A 17,678-nucleotide genomic window follows, 5' to 3' on the forward strand; every position below is an offset into this window, starting at 1 on the left:
GAACCAGTGCTCTAGCAAAACAAGCATGGGTAGGTCCTCTTATAAATGTTCCTAATTTTTCAGGTAGAGGTATCTATGTCTTCCAGCAACCAGCTATGATGAGGGACCTGTGACGGTCCACAGTCTATGCATCTATTGATCTAACACTTCAATGGTTCTACACATTTTCTCCTGTGGACTTTCTCAAAAAAATGGTTCAAATGGCTCTGAGCACTATGGGACTCAACTGCTGAGGTCATTAGTCCCCTAGAACTTAGAACTAGTTAAACCTAACTAACCTAAGGACATCACAAACATCCATGCCCGAGGCAGGATTCGAACCTGCGACCGTAGCGGTCTTGCGGTTCCAGACTGCAGCGCCTTTAACCGCACGGCCACTTCGACCGGCGGACTTTCTCACCTTACATTTCAAGGCAGTACTGTTAATGTGGACTTGGATGCTGATAGTCACAGTGCCGTGTTAATGCAGAGTCCAATGCTGTGGATTTGGTGATCTGCAACTGTTGATTCCACTGGTGGCCTCTGGTTCATGACGGGAGGTTGTGTGGCTCCTCATATGCTCCCAATTGTGTGGTTGAACTTTCTACTGTTCATGTGGGCAGACTCTGCTGCTAGTGGCTGCTTCTTTTGCACACAGACTTCATAGAGATCGTGCACTCTCTGGCCACCTACTTCGAGGCTGCCAGTTGCCACTGGGCACGGTGAGTGATGCAGTGTGCTGGGTCTGTGAGGTCAACAACCCCACAGTGTAATCAGTGCTGCACTGCTGCTTCCCTCTCTGCCACCTGCCTGCACCTACAAGCCACGTGCTGGACAGTGCCTACCTTAGCTGCTGTGTACTGCCAGTGCTGTGAGGGTGCTGGCTGCCTGGGACCATGTCATGACTACTGATGTCTGCTAAATAATAAATGTATAGTTTGTCAGTGCTGTTTCTCTGATGTCTCATTGGTCATCTAGTAGCCACACATTCACCAAACCTCAGCTTACCTCACCCTGAGATGGTTGTTCACAGACATCCTGACCTTGACCTGCCATCACCACTTGCTCAACCTGTGCTTGAACAAATCATAAGTAGTACATTAAATCCTGATCTTCCTTTCTCCAATTTGGTATGTCTGACTTGAAGTTTTGAAAATAATTAACACAAAAATGAAACACCTTCCATGGTCATCTTTCTTAAACATTCCTGAACTGCTGTCATCAGTCATGAAAACTAACACATCTCTAAAATGCCTTGTAGTATACAAGGGGCTATTCAAAGAATTTTAATAGTCACCTTGAAAAAATGAAGTTATACAATTAATGTTTTGTTTCTTTGCAACTACACATCTGCAGACCTGGTTAACATTGAAAACACCATGCCACAATAATGTAGCACACTGGTAGATGAACAAAACAAAATGGCACACCCCATGTATAAAGTATCGTGCAGTAATTTTAATAGACTCCGCAATGATCAGTGCTGAATTGGTGAAGTGTATGACAACATTGCACCATTATATGACACAGTGACTAGGTGGTGCTGGTGCTGTCATTCCCTTGTCATCAGTCAAGCCCTAATGAGAAAGAACAGAGTGACAGACCATTTCTCTGCGAAGAACGTGGAATTTAGAGAATTAGAGACCCTAGTGGTTGAAGACTGGCATATCACAATCAAGGCAATAGTGGAAAAAATAAACATCAGTTTTCAAAATCTTGCATGACATTTTGGACATGACGAAGGTTCTGTGCGAAGGTTCTGTTGCGTTCTACGACTGCTCACAGCCACTTAACAAGTATGCCGAACTGGGACAGCAGTGGGAGTGTTGTAGCCATGCCAGGGCAATCCAGGTGACCACTTCAACGCTGTGGATAAATGCTGTTTGTACCACTATGACCATGAGAAGAGGCAAAGTGAGACTTAAAAATATAGGTATTCACCACTGCTGAAAAAGGCAAAAACCCAACCATCATCAGACAAGGTTGTGCCGAGTGTTTTTTGGGACTGCTGTAGTGGGGTAATGACAGATCATGCCCATAAGGGGGCAAGCTGTCACAGGCGCATTCTATCAAAATGATACAGTTACAGGAGGCTGTCATGAGGAAGTGTCACAGGAAACTGTCTAGGGGATGTTTTTGCTCAAGGACAGCTCCCTAGCTCATTTTGCACAACACACAGTCACACATGCTGCTACTTTGGCCTATCAGATTATGCCTTACTCCCTGTACTCCCCTGATGTGGCATTTGGTGACATCATCTTTTTTCTTGGATGAAGAAGTCATCGCACCACAGACATTTTCAGCATGACGATGGGGTGATTTTCTAGGTCGGTACAGTGAAAATACAGACTTATAAAACTCAGGTCTGCCAAATCATTCGTTGTTGGGGGGGGGGGGGGGGGGGAGGGGAGGTCACGTTGGAGGGTGAAAATGCTGAGAACTAACATCATCACAAAGTTTCATGGTACCAGCTTGACTTTCCTTCTGAGGTGATAAGTGAAATGTGACTACCAAACATATGTTATAGTTGATTATATACAATTGTGAATGGGATTTCTGTCAGTTAGTAGATACATGAACAAAAGGTAAAGGAGCTCCAAGGATGATACATAAACTTATTATTTTTTTAAATCAGGAGAATCCAAGTATCTTTGTTATTTTACTGACTCAGCCATAGTTTGTTTCATTCATTGCAATCCCTCCTTTCTTTATTCTCCTCTTTTAATTTTTTTCTTATGTTTCAGTCCTCATCCTACACTGTAAATCTCACTAGTAATGTCTCGAAGTTAAGATGTAGTAATGTCTCGTCTACAGTTGTAAATGTGAAATGAAGGAAACACAACCATTTACTTGCAGGAGATTGGTGAGTGGTGCATAGAAACATGTAACAGAAAACAGCTTTCAATCTCTTGCTCTTTTTTTTAGAAGACACACACCCAAACATACATACTTATGGTAGCAGTGCGTGTGAATGTGTGTACTCCTTCTAGAAAAAGAGAAAGAACTCGGAAGCTGTTGTTAACTGTTTCCTGTTATGTATTTCTGTGCACCACACACCAATCCTTGCCTTTCCCTTATTTTGTGTGTTTTTCATCCAGGAATTTCCATTAGTGTTCTACAGTTTTATACGATTCTTGAACATGTCATGTTGATGTGGATTTTGTGCTGATGTGGCATTTATTGCACCAAATAATGTAGCTTTTCCACTTTTCAGAGAAAATTTACCAATATATTTGAGGAATATAATGTATTTTGTTCTTGAAAATACATTTGCATGTTTAGTCAGTCTAACTTCGACAACCCAGACTCTCTCTTTTCTAGTGGTTAATGTCTCCTTCTGCTAGGGTGGATTCTCTACATTTAAAATATGTACCACTTCTGTCTTGCACAGACTTTACGTTTGAGTGATGCTACTGCTCCTACTTTTTTTTTCCATGCATCACCAACATTGTAAGGGATATGTCTCATTTGAAAAAAGATTGGTGGGGAGGGGGGAATCTTGTATTTAGTTTACACTCGTACATCCATTTCTTTTGAAGCTTAAGATTCACCAATCCTGTTGCTATTTACAGCAACCAATAGTGAGCTTTAGGAAGAACTGTGTTCATAGTCTGTCCTGTTGTTACATTTCTTGTATAAATTTGGTCCTATTTATATGAAATGTACAGAAAATACCATGAAACACATCATTTCCATGTTAAAGACTTGTACATGATCTGTTTTGCTGAACATTTCTTTTTTAATGTGCATGCTTTGCTTAAAAAATATCATGATGAGAGTGTATAGTGATGCTGCACTTTCTCATTTTGTTGTGTCCTTCAGTATATTGCAGACTTATAGGAAATATCTTTCCTTTTATTTGTGAAATCATTCATTTTGTAAAAAAAAAGGAATTTAGGTTTTAAGAGCCTGGGAATTTGATCAGCATGTGAAAAAGATCAAATGACTACACTTTTCTTATTTTAATATTTAGTTGTAGTTTTATTTCACTTAAAACAATCTGAATACGCAACTTTTAGGGCTGTGTTGAATGTTTCTCAGTGATACTGACAAATGAAAGATGGTGATCAGAAAATTATACTGTGTTATCCTTTGTTGGAAGCAGTCATTTAAATAACACTTCATGTTATAGTGTTAAGTTTTTAAAACTTCATTGGAATTTTCTTTTTCTTTATTTCTTTTTGTTCCCCCCTCTAACAAAGGTAATGCAACCAGATTGATCCAGGAACTTGTCTTGTATATTTGTGAATTAATGGAGACTAGCTATCAACCCTTTGTCATTAATTTTTATTTACATATCTTTTTTTATTACCACATCCATCCTTGCAGAGCAGCACTATTATTTAAGCCATAACGTAATCATATACAGAATGCTTTTGAATTGGAAGTGAAGACACTATGAGGTGATTCCCTGTAGAAAGTGGGATAGAAAACATGATAAGAAGTCTGCTGAACAGAAACTCATGAGGGTGGTAGCCACAAGAGGTGGCAACAAATAACTTAACTGGAATAAATAAATGGTTCCTGAGTATTTGCAGCTAGCAAAATAACTGGCTATCAGTATCGGATGTTAATTCAATAACTCCCAATACTGTGCGTCATCTGTTTGCCAACACGTATATGTCATACTTCACTACTTCCTCTTTGATCTCACTGTCAATATACACTGACTTTGTGATGTTCGTACTAGCATGGAACTAACTGGTGAGAACTGCTAATACTGCACACAATTTGTTGACTGATGAATGTACTACTAATTTGGTCTCTCTCTGGCTATGGATAAATCACAGTGACCTTACAATCGTCATTCTTCCATGGAAATAACTGATAGGATAACTGGTTATTTCCAAAGATAAAGAAATACTGGAGGTTATTGGTAACTGGAATACTGGATAAATGAAGTCCGTTCCTGTTTCATTTGTCAAAGACACTACAAGCATACCTTTCGTTAACTTTTGATACAGACAGTGTACCGAGACAAAGAAATCCAGGGCAAGCCAAATGTGGAAATACTTAACTACTTTACATAAGCAGTTCACGAAGCAAGATTTGTGTAGTAAGAAATAATGGTAAAAAATCGTGCAAGGAAAAAAAGCCACCTTGCAAAATTTGCACATAAAAGTGAAACTGTCTTTCTGAAGCTGCTTAGATAACAACATTTCACATTAGGTCATGATCTCCAACTTACATGAACACTGAAAACCTCTCAAATATAATGAACTGAAAGGTTCTGGCAACCTAGTTAGCTCAAGATTGCTACACACGTGTATATGGTGGTCAGAAACAGTCCGAAAAGGCTCTAATGGTGTTGCAAGGTAGGTTGCGCTGAGGAATAATCATTAAGAAAAAAACTGATACATTAAGCCTTTTCCATGTTAGTTAGCCAATCAGCGTGTTGCACATACCTATTCAAGCAGCCTGCCAGCTACAATTAGTGTCAGTTGTTCTTGTAGTGTAAGTGATAGCTCATGAGACTTCTCGGCCTTTGGCTTGGGTTTTATCCTTACTACCATACCTGTCCAATTTTTGTATCGCTCTCTTGTTCAGTTTTAGGAAACCAAATGAAGAACACGTTTGACAACACCAAGTCTGGTGGGCCATTTCAATTTGCACACCCGATTGGCCAACTTCAATGCTGATTAACTCGAAAATGGCACAGTGTTTCAAATTTTTTTCTTAAAAGTTATTTCTCAACATAATCTATCCTGCAAGGCCCGTACAAGGTTTTCAGACTGTTTCTGACCACCCTGTGTAGTCAGCTTATCTTGACAGTATGGTGTAGTTCAGCAGATGTTGCTGCTAGTTACTAATAACAGCAATAATTGACGGGGGGCGTATCAACAGTTGAGGAGTACTATTCCCTTACATGGAGAGTGGCAGCTGTAGACTGTCATGGACTGTCTGCAGAGAGATAGAGAGAGAGAGAGAGAGAGAGAGAGAGAGAGGGGGGGGGGGCAGGGGGTGTAGAGGTATGATCATTGCATTGTTGATTCACAGCAAGTTGAGATGCATATAATGTATGGTGCTGGGAAAGGTACTCTGCATATATGAACAAACATTTCCAGACAGACACAATTCAGGTAATTGGGTATTGCATGAGACCCAAATGTTTACAGTAACTAGGTGTGGCACTGGTATGTAACACAGTGTCAACATAACGAGATATGAGAGGAATGTGTAGAAAGGTGCAATCAGTGTGCCATAAAGTAACACATGTGGAATTGCAAGACAATTTAAGAACAATATTTTGGTGAAACGATGCAAACCTTACAATTAGTTGAGTTCCCCTTGCTGGGTACTGCTCCGCAGCAGATTGAAATCAGGTTTTTTACACCATCTACTGTTGTGAGAAGAGGTTGCTTTCACATGTAATAGTGTTGCTACCATCAAAACAGCTTGTTTGTAGTTGTATAACACTTTGTACCTTGAACACCACACCAAGTGACATTTGCTTTTAACTATGGGCCAGCATTGTCAGTTACAACCACATTGTACCATTCTTTTCACTGCCCCCCCCCCCCCCCCCAATTGCTTGTAACCTTTATGTCAGGTTTTAGAGGAGATACTGCCTTATCTGGTGGACTAATATATATGTAAGTGGATATGTTACATGCACACTTCTGTTTGGCAGCTTGCAAATTATTGAAGTCTGTGTACTGTCTTTTGCAACATTCATTTCACACATCTTTCACCGTGTCATTCAGTGGTGCACCATTGTCACCTGGCATCAAAATGAAAGCTGTTGGCCATCGCTTCAGATAGATGAAACACACACACACACACACACACACACACACACACACACACACACAAGCAACAAAACACCTGTGGAACATAATTCACAGAACTGGGTGTGTAGTTCATGCAGACAATCAGTTACGACCATCTGAGGTGTGGATTGCCTAATATGTCTACTACTTTTAGAAGTTACTCTAGAATGTATTATGTTTTCTCTTGCATTTTGCACAGGTAATCACTTCAAAGGGTTTGTACTTATAGCTCAGAATCAGCTTTTATTAATTTTTTTGTGCTTCAGTTGTGTTTTCCAATTTTGTACTTCAATGAATTTCTGATAAACAATAGCTTACAGTTAATAAAGTTGGTATTATTTGCACTTATTTGAAGCCCATATCCACATCAGCATTACATATTATGTAATAAGCTCATCAAATAATTCCAGATGTATTATTTTATTGTTAATCAATTTTGACGTGGCTGAGGGCTTCCGTTGTTAGTATGGAATTTAAGTTAAAAAAAAAATGTGGCTGAAAAAAATTCATTTTACATGGTCTTATGAGCTAGATTCAACTTCTTCAGCACGTTGCAGTGTTTCACCCCCTTTGGCTCTACGAAACTGTTCATAGGCTTTGATGAACCGTCCCCTGAGAGTGTTGTTGGAGGAAGAAGTGATCAGTATCCCTCTCTCAGTTCCTTTGTCACTATTAAAAACAGTGCAGAGATGGGGCGCTATGCTGAAGCTGTTCAGAAGATTAAAACAGGAGATGTTGTCCTTACAGAGGATGCTCATTGTGCTGTGTTACTTGCTGAAAGATGTGAAACAAACTGCTTCCATTGCTTCAGAAGGTTTGCAGAAATGTTTAAATGAGCTTTAGATGTCATCAGTGTGACTGAGTATATGGAATGTGATTTACTGTGCTGAAACCATAAAGTAGTTGTGACTGAACTGCATGGGAATTAATAATTTATTTTGAATTGTTTGTGTTTGTATTTTCTATGTGTAACTGCCATCACTAAGTATATTAATATACACCTAACAATTAGAGTGTAATAATTACCTACATAACACAAGGGCAAGTATATTCATATTTGTCAAAAACTGCATCATCATGAAAGAATCAGAAAAAATTGCATTTTGTGACAGACACACACACACACACACACACACACACACACACACACACACACACACACACAAAAGTATAATTTTAGGAGCAACTAGTGACTCAGTGCTGTCTCCTGGAATGTTGTATCAGGTGTGTACTGAAGAACATGTGAAAGTGCGTGACTTTGGTCAGTGCAAACTTTCTGTATTAGCTGCTGAGCTTGTCATGATATTAATGGTACCTCAAATTTCTGTCGTAACTCTTGGTGTAATGCTCCAGCATGCATTGTGGAGTGTAGTGTGGACCGCCTACCATCTAATGCTTGTGTTGGCATCATTTTACCATGCCCTTGTCCAATACAAAACCAATGTCATTCTAAATACCATTGTCAACCGTGCACTGCTGTAGCCTGATGTTCCATTACTTCGGCTAGTAAATCTTCTGAAAAGGAATAGTTACATGTAGCTGTCTGTGAACAGCAAAAGCTACTGAACTGTGGAAGTGTATAGTGGCTTACTTTCACCTGTACCAATTATTTATTTCGATTCAGGCAGCAATAGCAGATCAGATTTGACACTTCTGTTGCAGAATTATTAGACAGATACTACATGTTCAACTGAGAGAGCTGTCCACCCATTCACATCACCACCATTTATGACTTCCTCTTAGATTCTTTTAGTCCATTCAGTGAAGGGAAAATTATGATTAAAAATTCTTGTCACAAATTGTTGTGCTGTGGTAGAAGGAAGTATCATGAGCGTCATACCAAAAATTCTACTAGTGGAGTGCGAGTGTGGGAGGGATGGGTGGAGGTGGAGAGGGGTTAAAGATAACTTTATATGTTTTTCTTGAATAACTCAAACTGCAGAAATGTTTACCAGCACAAAATTAACATGCATTAAGTTTTTTTACAGAAAATATCATTTTTAATAATCATGTTTTAATGGCATAAAAGTAATGTTTGTTGTTAAACGAAGTGGTTTAAGAACTAATATTAAATGTGTGTGCCACATCTAATTGCATTAGAACCATGTTAAGGGATAAATTATGTTCTGTAAGTGTAACAGGGAGGAAAGGGAAAGCCGGCCGCGGTGGTCTAGCGGTTCAGGCGCTCAGTCCGGAACCGCGCGACTGCTACGGTCGCAGGTTCGAATCCTGCCTCGGGCATGGATGTGTGTGATGTCCTTAGGTTAGTTAGGTTTAAGTAGTTCTAAGTTCTAGGGGACTGATGACCACAGATGTTAAGTCCCATAGTGCTCAGAACCATCTGAACCATCAGGAAAGGGAAGAGGGATGGAGGAACCCAAGAAATGCATATGGACAGAATCTACGTAAACCTCTGCACAGTGTTCTGCACTGCTAAAGAGAAAATGATTCTAATCATCCTGTGCAGCAGCCATAGTGTTCTTCTAGGAAAGGCAACTTCTACCACCATGAGTGCTGCTGGCTTTTCAGTTTACGGGAAGACTATACCTCCCCAGCATTTCCTATTCATTTCCCATATGTGAGTTAACAAAATAACTTCATGGCTCATGTTTATTTAGTGATGTTATTTTCAGTTTACTAAGTATGTATTTGTTTTCAGCTGTTGAGAGAGAGAGAGAGAGAGAGAGAGAGAGAGAGAGAGAGAGAAAGCTCCACAGCTGACACTGTCTACTGTCTACCACACTGAAGAATCTGTCCCAAATGTAACATGTTGGCAATATATATTCAACAGTATTGATTTCATTGTCTCCACTACCAATGGCTGGAATATGTTTCACAGCATGAAGGTATCAAATGCATAACCTAAACCTCACCTCTCCCAGGATCTGCAGAGTTCCTGAGGCTTAAAGTGGCATCCTCCGTAACAGAACTAGGTCACCTAGATCTTAAGGAATTTCAATTATTTCAGTATATGTCAAGCGTTAAAGCAAGATTACTATTCTTGATTGGAATAGGGTCAATCCTAATCCATTGGACAGATTGACACCCACCTTGCAAGATGTATTGTGGGTGTGTGATAAGTGGTTCCACTCAGTACAGCCCACTCTACAAGTGCCAGAGATTCCTGAATGGAAACAGTTTATAAAGTGTGCGAGTAATACAATGAAAGGTGCAAAAAGTGTGGTAACTTTCTGGTCATTCATTAATTCGCAACCTCGGATTTACAGTATACTGTCAACAACAGACTGCAGCAAGATGAACATTTACCAGTCCGATGCCTTTCCCGTTGACACTACGTAGGTCACTGATATCACACCACAACACAAATTAAGCACTTCATACCCGTTATTTGTAGAAATGTAATTTATGTAAAGCATCACTTTACAACTACAAATAAGTACTCACTCAGTAAGCTGAAAATAACTTCATTACATAAACATGAGCTCAGTGAAGTTACTGTGTCTGCTTACGTAAGAGAACGGGACTGAAAAGCGAGCAGCTCTCATACGGGGTGAAGTTGTGTTTCCTGGAAGAACACTGCAGCTGCCATACAGTGTGCAGAGATTTATGTAGTGCTTGCTCTACAGTTCACAGGCTTACAAAGGAGGGAAGTGCATGACCACAACCTGGTGACCTGCCTTCCCTCTTGTTCTACTGCACTTAGCTGTGGAACACGCACCTAATGTTTGTTCTTAACCCATTTCATTTAACAATAACTGAGCGAGGTGGCGCAGTGGTTAGACACTGGACTTGCATTCGGGAGGACGACGGCTCAATCCCGCGTCCGGCCATCCTGATCTAGGTTTTCCGTGATTTCCCTAAATCACTCCAGGCAAATGCCGGGATGGTTCCTCTGAAAGGGCACGGCCGACTTCCTTCCCCTTCCTTCCCTAATCCGATAAGACCGATGACCACGCTGTCTGGTCTCCTTCTCCAAAACAACCAACCAACCATTTAACAATAAACGTTAACTGTATACCGTCGAAGGGGGTGATTTCAGGTGGTTTTGTCGTTATTTTGATTGTAACTTTTGTATATATTGTTAGATTAAATTGATTGTTATGGAAGTGGTAGGGTATATGTGTAATGAATAAAATATCCCAGAACCAGGAAGTGTATGTGTAGGTATATTTATCTGAGGCAGTTAAATAAAGTGTCCTAAGTCACCCCATGGATTGGGGTGATTTTGGACACGTGTTTTTTAAATCTCTGTCCGAAGTTACAGTATATAGAGGGCGAATTTGGACAGTTACTGCCTTTTTGTTTAATTCTACATGCATTTTATTTGATTTTGGTTACATTTTACACATTTTAAGGTAGCCCTTTGTTACCAATAAGTGATATGGAATGATGGTTTCATCATAGCTGATCATGTTACTAGGTGGGAGATTTTCCAGCTTTACCTTGATATTGGAGAAAAACATCTTAACAATCTCTTTGTTCACTTCTGCACGAGCTCGTTTAATATTTTTTCTTAAGTGAACAGAAAGATCTTCTTACTGTCATTTGAGGAATAAATGCACCCATTCTTCTCCTGGCAAATTATTACGAAATTTCTCCGCTTTTCGGCCAGATTTATCAAGGTAGCCTTTAACTAAATATCTAATATCCAATTTAGTGAAGGGAAATCCCCAATGTGCAGCCCTCAAGATACCTTGCTTCAACATTTCTTCTTCTTTATTTAGCACTGGCTGTCCTCCCTTTTTTTTTGGGGGGGGGGGGATGTGCTTCCTGCACTTTATTTTGTAGGGTTGATTTAGGTATACCATACAAATCACACGCTTTTCTGTACAATAATTTACCACTCTGAATATCATGAACAGTTTTATCTAAAAGTTCTGGGTCATAATTACACTGTACTGTAGCACCTCTCTTGCTCTTATACGTTCTGGGCATTGTCCGAAATCACCCCACACAGTACATAGTTTTACAAAAGATGTTGTTATTTTATAACCTGCATGAGAAGCTTGACAAACTTGTACAGAAATTGTCTCAATGCTGTTAGCTACTGAGCGCGTCGACAATTACGGTTACCATAACTTCCGACTCGACGCAACAATAGAAAGTTTCCACTTTATGATAATGCATGGATTTTTAACACTGAGACTGTTCATCAATTATTCACCTAGGGAAACAATTGATGCAAAACAAAAGTTGTGGAAAGTGATAAATGCAATCTTGCGCTTAAAATAACTGGCGCACGGACGTTAAAATAAGTAACTCTTTGTTTCTATGCAGTGGCAAAGAGCAAATAAGCCATACTGTCTGAATTCGCCCTGTGTCCGAAATCACCCCGTTTGATGGTACCATTAAAACACTATTTTTAATAATCTGCAATTTTTCCATCCCGTGCAGTATGGAAAGTATTAATCCTAGAGAAAAAATGAGTAGGATGTTATTTGTAGGATATGTAATGTAATTTAATTTTGTACTGGGAAACATTTCTGCTGGAAGCCATGTTTTTCAAGATGTTCAAGAAAAACATAAAAAAAGTGACCTGTAAAGCCCATGCCCATGCCCACGCCCACATCCACATCCACATCCACATCCACATCCACATCCTTCCAGTCAGGATTTTTAGTATGTTGTTGTTCATGGTTCTCCCTACCACTGTACGTAAATTTGTGACTACATGAATTTTTTCCCCTATTTGACCATTTTTGGTCTTCGTTGACTGGGCTATTTGTCCTTCACCTTTCATTTTCAAAAATAATACAAAATTCTGCAAGACCAAGATTTGATAGTGGTTCCTAGTTGTGCTCATTGACACATACTATTTTTTTCTTTGTAATGAATATTTCTGCAGAAAAGCTAAATCATCAATTTTTTCTGTACCAAGCTGTGCGTGATGAACCCACCTGGATAGCCATGCTTGTTAAAAGTGCCCGCTTTCAGGATGACAAGGTGTGCATCCCCAGTTCGAGTGCGCCCGGTGGATTAACAGCAAGGGCCGGTGTGCTGGCCAGCCTGTATGTGGTTCTTAGGCATTTTTCCGTGTCCCACTAGGTCATTACTGGGTTGGTGCCAACATACCGCCTCTGTTACATGCTATGTAAACATTTCGAAAGTTTTCTCACAGTTGCATGTAAAATTTACTCTAGACACTGGCAGATGGGGTACATTGATTCCATCCCGGGGGCCGAATAGGAGAGTGTTGACATTAGATATTTAGTCTCCTTGAACCCATAATCAGCCACAGTAACAGCAACAGTAGCAGCAACATGTGGTGAACAGATAACAATGAATGACAAACAGTTTATTGCACTGGTAAACAAGTTAGGTTTGGCAGCACTGGAAAAAAGTCATTCCGTGATTGTGAAATAATTGTTATAAAACGTAACTTGAAGTAGTGAATGGAAGTGAGAAGGAAGAGCAGTTAGTTAGGGTATGAAGATTAATGGCGAATTTGCAGAGTGAGTTGAACCAGTAATGATTTCCTTGGGAAAATGTGAAGTGCACTCACTGTATTGGTATTATTAAAATTAGGGTGGTGATACTCATTAATGATAATATGTATCTCTATAGTTCCACGGAAAGAAGACAAAAGGTGTAAGATTGTAGGGTTGATTTACAGACCCTCTACATGAAATCCACCAACTGCAGTTGAAATTCAGGATATTTGCTTAGTTGACCACAGAAGTATATCAGACAGCGTATAATGTTGAACAGTCACCCTTAGTACAGGATGATGCACAAAAAACTGGCCCCAAGTACAGACTGTTTGCCAATTACACATGAATCGTTGCCTGCCATGAGCAGATACAACAGCAAACAGATAAACATATAATAATAAGATACAAAAGAAATAACAAATAAACTGGTGCAAAGGTCTATATTATCTATCAACATATACAACTGGCAGGTGAAAATGAGCAGTCTAGTTACTTGGGGCCAGTTTTTCATATGGTGAGATGAAACTTCAGTGATCGTGTGCCTGTTCATATTTATGACTTTTTTATATATGCAAGTTGTGAATTTTATACTTGTGACCTATAAATATGGCTGCATGTTTAATTGTGTAATAGTATGGTGGCCACAGATATGAGGCAAATGGAAAGGTGGTGTCTCAGACTATTATCAGAATACAACCTTGTTGGCACTTTTAATTTCTTTATGCTACTTACTGTTTGTATCCCCATGTAAATCTTCTCCTTTTAATATGTTCATAGACAATAATTGACAGATTGTGAGATTGGCTGTGTGCAGTGGCTATTCTGTTGGTCAATCCTTGCTTAACTGGCTTCTTGCAATACAGAATTCTAAATTTTCTGTGCTGCGGTAATATGGTAACGGGTTTGCACCATCATGTTGCAGTAAACCATGTTTCTGTTTAACACTTTGCATTACTGAAATGGTCCATTCATTCAAGATTTCACAATGCTGTTTATCAACAGGCTCATAAGATTTGTATTGATCAAGCAATACTTACACTTTAAGTACTACTGACTCAAAACCATACAACACTCAAATTTCTTTGTAACCTTACAGGTGCAAATTAAAAGAATGAAAGTGAAAGAAATGTCACATCTTGTAAGTTACAATAATATATGGGGATTTTAAACTTAGAGCAGTAACAGAAATGTCAGGAAAAAGATTGAAACCTGTCAATCAGCCACAATGAACAAACAAACAAACAAAATTTGTTAAAATTGTTTGTGACAGCAGCAGATGATACACACTTCAACCTCCTGAAGTTGCAAATGCTATGATTCGTGGACCACTTTGATCAGTTAGTGAAAGTTAATGTTCAAGAAATTTAGCACATGGTTTTCCTTCGGCTTTACCTTTCATGGTTATATGTACAGAGTGAGTCACCAACAAGAAAAAATATGTTGTGAACAGTATCAGGGACTGAGCTGGAAGCACAGCATTGTTTTAATTTTCTTATTTTTTTTTCCATATTCCTGCACGAGAAACGCCAGTGTAACTATATTAAAAAGACAGAGAAATATCGGTGGAGCTTTCATAATATGCCTGTGGACTTGCAGAAGGCAGGATGAAAGAGCAACAAGAGGCACAACTGACGCACTCTTCAGTAGTGGTTGCTGTAAACAGAAAAACGCACACACACTCTTTCTCTTTTTTTCTTATTTCAAATACTATTGTGCATTTGGGTTAGTTGACATGATAAAAGAACATCGGCTGGAACTATATTAATTTTTAATTGATTTGCTTTTGTTGGAAGTACAGATAATCATGACACAAATTATACCAAACCAATGCATTACAAGTTAGAAAGAAAAAACAGTAAGATTTTAAGCTGAATAGATATTTTATAAATATTATTTAAGATGATGGCTGTGGTCTGTACAGAAAACTTCATCACTTCAGAGGAAGGATTATTGAATATGATCCATAATTTTTGTGCTAAGGATTGTGCTATAGCAAGAACAAACATAACTTATGGAACACAGTACTTCATAGAGTAACATGTAAGATACAGGTTGTGTGTAGCACTGAACACATTGACTGGGCAACAGTAATCTAGGGTAAGAATGGGCTGAGCATTGGTTTTTATTATTTAAATAGTATTGTTTCTTTGGGGGCCGACCCAGGTGGCACCTAAAAGTGTGCCTGTAAACTGTATCTATGTGCAGTCTCTGAAATCGTGCATGTCACAAGTGAAGGTACATCAGACTGAAAATCCTGGAAGTCAAGACGGCAAATAAATTTTTATTTTGATTACTACTTCTACACACCAGCCATCTTCAGATCTTATGTTATTGATGGAAGTCTCAGTCTCCTGACGGCAAGCTTATCGTGTTATTTGACGTTGTCAACACTGGAGACAACCAATCTGTAGTAATTTTTGTATCTACATCATACTCCGCAAGCCACAATGGTGTTTGGTGTGGTGGAGGGTACTTCTGGTACCACTATCTGATACTACTCCACACCCCGTGCCCTCCAGTTTCATTCACAAATGGTGTGTGGAAGGAAGGAATGATTATTGGTGAGTCCCTGTATTGGCTCTAATTTCTCAAATTTTTTCTTTGGGGACATTACATGAGATGTATGTGAGAGGAAGTAATATGTTGCCCGACTCTTCCTGAAAACTGCTGTCTTGAAATTTCAAAACTAAACCTCCCCATGATGCTGAATATGTCTCTTGTAACGACTGCCAACAGAGTTTGTGGAGCATCTCGGTAATGATTCGTGATGAAACATGCCGCTCTTCATTGGATTTTCTCCATCTCTTCTATCAGTTCTACCTGGTAAGGATCCCATATTGGTGAACAATATTCAAGAATCGGTTGAATAAGCACCTTATAAACCACTTCCTTCATGGATGAGTTACAGTTCCTTAAGATTCTGTATATGAATATCAGTCTGGTGTCTATTTTTTGTACTATTTGTTTTATGTGGTCATTACACGTGAGGTCTCTCTAGATAGTTAATCCTAGATATTTTATGCTGATTACTGTTTCCAGCAGTTTCTCATCAATGGCATTGCTACATTGTTACAGACAACCATATCATGTGCAAACAGTCTTAAAGAGCATCTGACACTTTCTACTAGATAATTTATATACTTTGTAAACAGTAATGTCCTATCACACTCCAGAAATTACCTTTACATCTGTTGATTTTGTTCTATAATGAGTGATGTTCTATTTGCAAGAAAGTCTTGAATCCAATCACAAATCTGGTTTGATACTTGATAAGCTCATATTTCTTTTCACTTAACGGCAGTGCAAGATGGCATCAAATGCCATTCTGAAGTCAAGGAACATGGTATCAACCTTAGCACTGTTGTCCACAGCACTATGGGTCTTATGGAGGAAAAGAGCAAACTGATTTTCTCAGGATCTCTGTCAGTGGAATCCATTATGATTTTTATAGAGGACTGGAAATCCGTGAAGTCAAGTTTGCAAATAAATTTTTATTTTGATTACTAATTTCAGTTACGCATGAGCCATCTTGAGATCTTACGTGGTTGTTTGCAGTCTCCTGTTGCCTGACTTGTCAAGTTTATCACGTTTGCTGACGCTGTCAACATTGGAGACAAGCGATCTGTCTAGCTGAAACTAGTAATCAAAATAAAAATTTATTTGTGATCTTGACTTCAAGGATTTTCAATCCTTCATATAAAAACTAAAACAGATTGCTTGTCTCCAGCACTGACAATGACAACAAACATGGTAAACTTGCCAAATCAGGTAACAGAAGCCTTCAGACAAGTACATAATATCTGAAAGTGGCTTGTGTGCAACTGACACTATTAATAACAATAAAAATTTATTTGTGATCTTGCCTTTGGGGTTGTACAATCCTTCACATAAAAATTATGACAAATCACTGAAGTCAATGAATATGATTATCCAGAACATTTGTGTCCCTTCATATAATTTCAAAGACATGTATTCTTTGTAACATATTGATGATATCAGAAATCTCTCCTTCATAAATTAAGAATTTATGCTGTCCTCATAAAAATAATTCAAGTGGCGTAAGTTCAGCTGATTATACTATAGCAACTCCATGACCTATCAGTTTTGAAGGAAAGGAATTGTCTTTATGATGATGGGCTGTGGTGTAAAAGTCAGTGGTAAGTCCACCATGCATGTACCATATGTTTGTATGGTGAGCCAGACTAACTTCTTCCAGTTACCAGAATGAGGTAAAGCTGTGAGGGTAGGTCATAAGATGTATTTAGAGAGCTCATTCAGTGAACACTTGCCTGACAAACGCTTAGGTCCGAGGTTTGAGTACCGAGTGGGCATACAGTTTCAATCTGTCGGGCAGTTTCATCCATTAATGCTTTTAAAGAAACATTCTGAAAATAGTCGTGTCAGTCTTTGTGGTATTTTAAGGTAATGGTGGGTAACGCAACACGAGCCATGGACACCATATTTTGGGTTGGTGGCCTCATAATGTGTGTGCTGTGAGGGATTACTTGTCACTAGTCACTACCTATGAATGTTGTGC

The 17,678-nt window shown here is 39.0% G+C and overlaps 1 protein-coding gene across 3 annotated transcripts in view; it reads left to right on the plus strand.

Annotated features, from left to right (window-relative positions):
* Positions 1–17,678, plus strand: part of LOC124721249 (SET and MYND domain-containing protein 4-like) — a 139,468-nt gene that overhangs the window by 21,253 nt on the left and 100,537 nt on the right. For all 3 annotated transcript variants that reach the window (XM_047246113.1, XM_047246114.1, XM_047246112.1), the window contains exon 4: positions 7,344–7,563. In XM_047246113.1, coding sequence (XP_047102069.1) covers positions 7,344–7,563 — 220 coding nt within the window. The remainder of the gene's footprint in view (positions 1–7,343; positions 7,564–17,678) is intronic.

This window comes from Schistocerca piceifrons, chromosome X (genome assembly GCF_021461385.2).
Source record: "Schistocerca piceifrons isolate TAMUIC-IGC-003096 chromosome X, iqSchPice1.1, whole genome shotgun sequence".
NCBI classification, from domain to species: domain Eukaryota; kingdom Metazoa; phylum Arthropoda; class Insecta; order Orthoptera; family Acrididae; genus Schistocerca; species Schistocerca piceifrons.